This window comes from Coffea arabica, chromosome 6c, assembly GCF_036785885.1.
Source record: "Coffea arabica cultivar ET-39 chromosome 6c, Coffea Arabica ET-39 HiFi, whole genome shotgun sequence".
NCBI lineage: Eukaryota > Viridiplantae > Streptophyta > Magnoliopsida > Gentianales > Rubiaceae > Coffea > Coffea arabica.
The window spans coordinates 15,693,897-15,703,190 of NC_092320.1; the positions used below are offsets into that span (position 1 = coordinate 15,693,897).

The 9,294-nt window shown below is 36.4% G+C and overlaps 1 protein-coding gene across 1 annotated transcript; it reads right to left on the reverse strand.

The window, feature by feature from the left end:
• Positions 1–2,451: 2,451 nt before the first annotated feature.
• On the reverse strand, positions 2,452–7,199 carry LOC113694320 (receptor protein kinase-like protein ZAR1). Its single transcript, XM_027213235.2, has 2 exons — positions 5,547–7,199; positions 2,452–3,218 (listed from the first exon to the last, which is right to left on the reverse strand). Exons 1-2 carry the CDS (start codon positions 6,973–6,975, stop codon positions 2,587–2,589), a joined length of 2,061 nt encoding a protein of 686 aa, XP_027069036.2. The 5' UTR covers positions 6,976–7,199; the 3' UTR covers positions 2,452–2,586.
• Positions 7,200–9,294: the final 2,095 nt, after the last annotated feature.

Genomic DNA, 9,294 nt, shown 5'->3' on the forward strand with positions numbered 1-9,294 from the left:
TAACATAATACGAAGAATTCAAATTACACTTATGTTTATTTTTCTAACTCAATTATATTCTTCGTTTATAAAAAATTGTGATGATTGTGGTTTAAATATAATAGAATCATGAATATACAATAATTTTGATAAAACATGATATTATCAATATTTGATATATTAGAATTCAAACTATAAATCAAAAAGTGTTTGCTTCATGATTCCAAATTCAATCTTAAGGGACATGTCAACTACATTGGAATGTTTTCTATCTCTTTTTATTTAATAAAATTTTTAAAAGTAACTAGCTTAAAAAAATAAATAACATAAAAATACTCTATTATTATGTTGGTGATCAAAATTTCATAAAAAATTTTAGTATTTGAAGAATAATATATTTTAAGATATTACAATCACATGCAAAGCAGGTGAACTGTTACTAGTAATAAATAAAAACTATATGATTAAAATGACAATGGAAGTATGATCAATAAAAATGAAAGTGCGAATAACATTTTTCTATATTTTCATGCCATAGTTTATTTTCCATTCTTAATAACACATTATGCTTCAATCTGTTAGGGTGTTGGACGTGAAGCAACAAAGAGGAGAAGACAAACAATAATCTTGCCATCTTTGGTCAATAACACATTATGGCGTATTTCAAGAACTGAGTTATGACCATTTAAAGTTTGTTATACATTTTAGACTTCTTTTCACCCAGCTCATCTTTGGACAATCCTACAATACTCAATTAAGTTTGGACAGTTTGTTCTACATTGGTGTTCAGATTTGCATTTACCATTGACCATTTAAAGTTGTTATGCATTTTAGACTTCTTCTCACCGCAGCTGATCACCTTTGAACAATCTTGCAGCGTCTAACAAGTTTCGACCGCTTGTTTCACATCGGTGTTTAGATTTGCATTCTTAATTAAAATGATTATAATCGGCCATAGAGGGTAAAATGAAAAAAAAAAATCAGCCAAATTTCTAGTATAATTAAGCGTGTTTTAGTCAGGATGGGGATATATAAATAAATGGGGCAACCCATTTGGATTGCTATTGTTTAGTATTTTATTAGAAAAATGTACAGTATCAATTTAATATATCTGAAATATAAAGATAATAAAAAAATATTTTCACGAAAAGCGTAAACAATCCAAAAAAAGTTTGGGACCTAGGTATCTGAATAAGTTGTGTAAATAGATGCATATTCCTAAGTACGCCCTAAGACTGTCCAACGCTAACCTAGCCGGACGCAGGGCTGGAGCGGTTGTTCTGACAACCGCTCCGAAAGGTGTAACACCATTTGTACATAGTGTAACATTATCTGTACAAAGTGTAACAATAGAACAACAGCGAGTAACATTAGAACAATATTTTTGTGGGTCCCACACGACGTGAAAATCGAATTACAATACGTGATCTGAGCTGCACAAATTTTTGAGACCTCATCCAGGCCGTGAACTGCCTTGAACGGTTGTCAGAGACAACCGTCCAGGCCCCTCGTCCTAGCCTAGACAAACCTGTCAGCTTTAGCTTAAAGCCAGATCACCGAGCAATACTTCATACCAATTAACCACCAAGAAAATACTACTTAAAACCCCTGAATCCTGATCAAGGTCCAAGGATAATAAGCAGGGAATTGATTTCTAGCTAATGGTCATCCAGAGGGGAGTTCGGCGGAGCCCCCTGGATATACCTTTAGATCAAAACCAATTATTTTGGTGGAATTGTCAGTATGAGTAGGGAAAGAACATTTTTAATTGCCTGTAGAATAGTAGTGGCATTTGGATTTGGTAGACCCATTCCTAGCAGTAAACTGGTACCTTTACTTTCCGGCAGGGACTGTTATATCGATCATATGAATTTGACTACTACTTGAAAAGGGCTTTTAGCAATTGCTGCACCAAGTTGTACGACTCAATCCCATGGTATCCAATCTGGTGGCTAGAAAAAGATAAATATGCAAAGCCACGGACCACATAACAATGGAATTTGACAAATCAGGATTTGGGGTGTCACCTAGTCTGGCCTCATGATCTGGTAACCTATCAAGAAATAGCTACCACTCTCCAGTTTCCTACCTATCAGAATTCAAGAGCAAAAAATGTGTAACTTCCTAGTGTTTCTAATCTAATTGTGTGTATGTGTGAGTTTATTCCATTTCGAAAAAAATGAACATACATATATGTTTGGCGAGAGTGTGCTCCCATGAACAAACATATATGTTTGGCGAGGGTGTGCTCGGGGAGGGGGGAGGGGGGATAGGAGGTGTCCAGGCTTCCGTCCCACATCACTCGTGTGTGGATTCTTCAACCTAGACTTCAGTTCCTCGAGAGCCTCGTCCTGTCACCAATTGACTGGACGTGAATTCTCTGTGAGGTCCACTTAGATTTAACAGCGTAACTTCCAAGTGTTTCTAATCTAATTGTGTGTGTATGAGTTTATTCCGTTTCGGAAAAAAGAATTCAAGAGCAAAAACTTCCAAGAGGCACAGTTATATTCACAAGGAATTAAAACTATTCTACATCCTAGGAGATATTGCAGCAATACACTAGCTACAAAGTTGAGATGACACCAAAAATCTGTCCCCTTTTTGACTTTATGACAACTTGATCCGATCAAGACTATCGGAAACCATTCTCATCCTGGGTCGAAGTTCAGGATCTAGTTCTGTGCAATTGAGCGCAATATGAAAAGCTGCAAGTACTTGCTTTTTCGCATGAACCTCATGAAGAAGAGCAGCGTCTATAATCTCAGACAAGGGCCGTTCCTCGCGGAACACCTTCCTGACATTGCTCTCAAGCCCCTTGTCATCGTCATCCAGCCCACCATGTGGCAATTGACCAGTTAGAATCTCCAGAAGCAAAATTCCAAAGGAGTAGACATCGCATTTCTGTGTGAACTTGCTGCCTAGTACTCGAGCTTCAGGTGCTGTGTACATGACAGATGAGGGAGCTGAACTTGTTGGGCTCACCGTGATTTGGCTGGAGCTCTGCCTTCTGGAAGCAGCATTCAAGGATTTTGTCGTGCCTGATAACAGACGAGTCAGACCAAAACCAGAGAGATAAGGCTGCAGATCTTCATCTAAAAGGACTTTTGAGGATTTTATGTTCCCATGAACGTATTTTCGAGGACTGCATTCATGAATGTACATTAGTCCCCTGGCTGCACCTTGAGCAATTCTTAATCTTGCTGCCCATGACAATGGTGGCAGCAAATTGGCAGGCCCTCCTGAAATATCAAAAGCACAAAGAATTAAGTTTACTAGTTGCTGGTGCCACTCAACCAGAATAGTTACATGAAACAGTGAGGAAAAAAGGACAACCACTCATACCCTGAATGGGATTAGACAAATGAAAGCAATGAGAGATGTCCTCACAATATGAAGATCTGCTCAATTAGCTTATATGATGCACAGATGCTTCAATTATTTGCACACTTTAATAGTTAGTTCCAAGTTGTAGACATTTCTGCTAAGAACGCAGTGAAATATAAAGCAAGGGGCAACACAAAAACTTGGCAAAAGACCAGTGAGAAGGCATATATATGGAGGATTCTAAGAAGATAAAACTTTTGTCTACCCAGATAACATTTTTGAAAAACAAACTCATGTTGCTAACTTGTGTTAAAATTTCAAGCAGCTAACCACTGTTGAGTGAAGAAAGCTATAAACATCAAGTTCCAGAAATAGAAAGTGAAAATGTGTAAAATTTCATCAATTTACATACGTCACTACATCAGATTTTGAGTTCACGTCCATAAACTCTTTGTGATGCCAGACGCATTAAAATTATTGTTGCTTTTTGTGAATATAAGACAGACTGTGAAGGCTTGAAAATTGAGGAGAGAAATCAAACAATTAAAGTAGGGTGATAGAAGAAAAGAGATTGCTGAAGTGTTACTAATAAAACGCAACCCTTATGCGTGCAAAAAATATAAGTGCAGATCACCTACATCATGACTGTAACAGATCAAATGGTACAAAAATGTGTCACAAAATAACTTAGCTCTTATTTAAATTACAATCCAAATGATTGAAACAGGCAAGACTTCAACTTTCATTTGCTGGCAACTTAGAAGGTCCACTTTTAAGAGCACCTGAAAGTTTTCTCCCCTGTTAAATGCAATTTAGTGAATCAAGTAGCTTTGAAGGTCTCAGCTTCAAATTGGTTGGAGAAAATCATTTATTAAAATTGCATGAATGCTTTCCATAATCAAACTATTCAGCATACTAACCGCATGGTGAAAAGAAAACTGGTAAAATTTCAAGATGAATCAGAAGTTAGTGCTCAAAAGATTGGTGTCATGTATGCTGCTGCCTTTCTTTGATGGCAAAAGAAGGGTGTTGGTACTAGGAACAAGTGGTGTACTCCTCGTGTGTACATTGAAAGGAGAGTCGCAAAGCTGTTGGATCCCAGAGGTAGGTTGTCATGACTTAATACGCTAAAGAATCTTAATATGGGAAGAAAACTATGTCAGAGAGAGCTTAGACTTCGCACATACCACAATCCAAAAGCTACTAGTTTTTCTGGTATGTCCCTTGTAGTATTTCAATCATCTTCACTATGACCTTGTCCGAAAGGTAATTTTTTCTAAAGACGGTAGATCATATCTTATTTTGCATGCATGATCGCAATAGAATGTTTCTTGACACAATTTATAAAAGTAAATCAGAGTTGACTTAACATATAATACCTCAACAATGGCGTACTTGCATTTAGGACATATGAAACTGTTTAGAACTTGAAGAGTAATCATTCTATAAAACACCAGTAAAACAGTGGGATACTAGGATGACCATCACTCGTGTGTTCACCAAATGCGTGATGCCATGTCAATAACGCCACAAAATGAGACGACGATACAAACTCATGGTTATACAAATCACCAGTGTCTGGTAACATAATTAGTATCCTCAAGTTTTAAGCTGCATTCTTCATTTTTGTTTGACATACACAATACACAAGCATGATTTCATGATTTTGCAAAACACAAGCAAATTTTCTGAAATCAGCTAACACCTGAGTATAACTATGTCTAACATTTCTAACCAAATCTCCTAAGCAAATTAGCTCCCCCTTCAGTCTTCACCAACAGTCACTTGTGACTTATCTCTGCTACCAATTTTTGGTGTACTGTACCACTCTTGTCAGCAATTCTGTGTATCCAATCAATGTGACGTGCGAGCTCACTGTTAATCAAATCCTCAACCATTGTTCCACATTCCAAGCTCAACACATCTAATTATCTGATTAACTAATTAATAGAAGATAGACTAGTTTGTGCCATGTACACATCCTAACATCGGTTTATTTAACTTTTCTTTGGCCACTAAGCAGGGATTTTGCACAATACACTAAGCAGGGATTTTGTAGTGAACCTTGGCTTTATGGTGGATACAAATTTTTACAAGATAGACAATACATGGTAGGTAATGTGCAGAACTGCCAAACAAGTTAGTCAGTTAAAATAGTAACATAATCACCAAAAGTCAGCAATCACGTAGCATTACATAAAGGATTCCAAAACTTTGAAAACGAATTAAAAATCTAAGTTTACCATGAAGGGCATTGTGCAAGCTTCCATTGCAGATGAAATCAGAAACCAGCAATTTTTCATCACTAGCATAATAGTAAGCCCTCAACCTCACAATGTTGGGATGTTGAACCCTCCCTATAGCTTCCATCTCAGCTTCAAATTCCTTGAACTTCAATATACCATCTCCATCACTCAACCTCCTCACAGCAACAACAGTAGAACCACCCACACCAGCTCTCCTCCCACCACTCCCCCCTCCGACCACCTTATATACGATACCACTTCTGCTCTTCCCCACCACATACGCAGATGCCCTTAACAAATCCTCTAATTCCAACCCAAGCCCTTCATCTAATTCCACAAATTTACCCTTTCGCCCCTCCTCACTACCACCTGCAAAACCAATATCCCTCTCCATCTCCTTCTCTTTCTCGAACTTTTCTCCTCCCGTTTTACCCTCCGCAAGATTCAACCTTTTCATGAGCACCCACATTGATACAAACACCACCCCAATCACCACTGAAACTCCAGAAATTAAGGGAATCACCATCGACCCACTTTTCGTTTTCCCTTTCGCCACTACCCCATCTGATAAAAGACTCGGTTTTTCCGGGTTCGGCAAAATTCTTGGATTTTCAGCAGCTTCAGGCTGAGTACTGCATGGAATCTCCAGTGGAAACCCACAAAGGGAAGGATTCCCAGAAAAAGCAGTGGGGCCCTGGTTTAATAATGACCCCACCTGAGGTATCTTTCCAGTCAGATTATTCTCCCGGAGGTCCAAGCTCAGAATCACCGGAAACCGGCCAAAACTCGCCGGAATCTCGCCGGAAAATCTGTTGCATGAGAAATTTAAAGTCCCTGAAAGCTTAGTCAAGCTGCTTAAGGCCTCAGGGAGGGACCCATTGAGCTGATTTGAGGAAAGATCAAGATGAGTGAGGTTCTTGAGGGAAATGATCTGGTGTGGCAGGGGTCCAGAGAGGTTGTTATGGGAGAGGTCAATCGAGCTCAGTGAAGTAGCATTGAAGAGGTGAAGAGGGACAATTTTGGAGAAGTTGTTGAAGGAAAGAGTGATGGAAGAAAGTGACGAAAGTGCACCAAGCTCAGAGGGAATGTAGCCGGTGAGGCCTTTGTTGGAGAGGGAAATGGAGGCGACATTTTGGTGGGTCTGATCACAGGTGATCCCAGCCCACCTGCATGGGGTGGAGTCTGATTCTTTCCAGGTGGAAAGAACATGTTTTGGATCTGTGGTTATGGCTGCTTTGAGAGCTAAGAGTGAAATACCATCTGAATTGAGTGAAGAAGTTAAAGAAATGGAAAATGTGAAGAAATAAACCAGCTTAAAGCCAATTACCAGCAGACTTCTACTAATTAGCTTCATGGTTTGGAGTCTACGGAATAATAATGGCCAAGTTTCAATCTTTACTTTCAAACAAGTATGCATGCATGGCATCTGCAAACACGAGTTGCAGAAGAAGTTTGTCTGTGAGGAAGAGGGCCGGTGTTTTGAGTTTGATTTGAACTGTACTTGGGTCGGTTTTCCCAAGGAGGAGCTATGAATGGTGGACTAAATATAAAGTGGCTATACAAGTTTGAATTTTTTTTTAATGGCTAATGTAAGGTTTGGCAGGATTCTTAGGGAGTTGTTTGATGGATTATTTTATGGATGTAATTATTCTGGTTGACAGATCTCTCTCTCTCTTTTTTTTTTTTTTTTTTTCTGGATTTGAGATAACCAATGAGGATTACACTGGGATGGAGAATGGCAAAGGAGTAGCATGAGAGTATCTTTGATTTATTTGATTCATTATTGTTTGAACGTGGTTTGAACTTTGAACAACTGTTACTAGTCAAATTACCAAAGGAAGATGGGTGCAATTTGAATTACGTATTTTTTGAAATTTTTTTCAGAAGACATGTATCCTCATGATTTTGATATATATATATCTATATATATAATAAAAAGATTATTAAAAATACATTTATAAAAATGTAAAAAAATTTTTGTTAAAAATATTTCAATTCAAACAACACTAAAATGTAGAATACCTTTTCATGTTTCAAACAAAAATTAGATAAGTGTTAATATGACTTTGAATCTCAAACACCTTTTTACTGCTAGTCACCTTTTGTGGAACCCCAAGATAGTGTAAAATATTATACTAAATGTTTACTTAACTACAAAATAGTAAAAGCACCTGAATAAAAAGCAGGCAGACCACTTGAATATGTGTAGGTTTATTGCAATGAGTTGGAACAAAATATTTAAACGCTTTCCTTTTTTTTTTTTTTTTTTTAAGTATAAGTGGGGGGATTCCACCTTTCACTTACAAACAACTCACCCTATCTTTTCCCCTTTCTCTTAAATGCAATAGTAAAATTACTCCCTATAAAAAGGAGACGATGGCATTTAAAAGTAATCACCTCTCTTGTGTCTACTCTCTAAATTTAAGTAATGGTCTTTCTGAATGGCATTTTTCAAATAATTAATCTAGTCCTCAAAAAAAATGAAAAATCCTTGCTAAATAACAAATTTTGAAAATTAAAAAAAAAAAAGTCCTCACAACAATGAACCAAATAAAATAAATTTCTTTTAAAATCAACTAAATAAAAAAATTCCAAATATTCAGAAAAGATATAGCTTAAAGATTTCAACAATTTGAGAAGGTCTTCTCCAAGATGGCTGTACCATATATTTTTTCAATAAATCATCTTTTTATAAGACTTCTTAGATTGGTTAATCGTAGTTGTTAGCAGGATAATTTTCTATGTAACCATAAATTTTTCGACACCATCTTGTTTGGTTTGTTGTTTTTTATAATAAATTTTTATATTTTTTGTGAACATATTTTTTAAATATCTTTTTACCTCGTATACATCAAATCATTACAGTACACTTTTTTATAAAAACTTCTAAAAATATCAATACAATCGAGCTTCCTAAGCACTACTAATAATTATGACCACTTACTACAATTTCTAGTGGAGTTCCTTAGTAAACTTACAAGTCTAATTAGCACTACTATTGATTGAATTTCTTTTTTTTTTTTTGAATTTTTTCTCTATTTAGCATGAGCAATTTCAAACTCATGTTGTGGCACAGAGATCAATTATTTTGACTGAAAATAGACAAAAGAATATGGAAGCATGCTTGCAAGAACTAGTTTGTCATTTACCATAAGAGACATCATATCTTAAAGCCACTTTCATATAAAGTTTGTCAGAAAATGATTCAAAATAAAAGGACAGGGCACTTGCAGATCCACTCTTTTTCAGAGTACCACCGGTTTCCACTTAGAGGGGTGTTTCGGTAAATCTGCCAAACACAAGCAAAATCCACCCAATAGGACAACTAGAATCATTACGCAGCATTTTCTCTCTCGGCGTTTGGTTTCACTCTGTATCTTGACAAAGGACAAAAGAGAAACATGCCCAAAAACTCTAGACAAACAAATATGGAAAAAACATTTTCCTTGCACTAAAATTATAATTGCCAAAAAAAAACATACGATGCAGTACTACTTTGTTTGAATTGCATTTTTTTAAACTTTTTGTAGAAAAAAATATTATAACGATTTGATATAAGTGAGATAAAAATGTGATTAAAAATATATTTATGAAAAACGTAACAATTTTTCAAAGAAAAATTGCAATCCAAACACCACGTAAGAATTCAAATATTTGTTCAAAAGTGAGTTTAGAGGTGGGATTCAAATAATTGTTCAAAAGTGAGTCTTCTTCTTTTGATCTTTCTTGACGCAGATAGGCCTGC

Bases quoted from the DNA above. Each gene is read 5' to 3' on its own strand.
- LOC113694320 (XM_027213235.2), bottom strand. From the start codon at position 6,975: ATGCCATGCATGCATACTTGTTTGAAAGTAAAGATTGAAACTTGGCCA. The intron at 3,219-5,546 runs GTAAACTTAGAT...TTGATATTTCAG, and splicing joins CTTGCACAATGCCCTTCATG to GAGGGCCTGCCAATTTGCTG.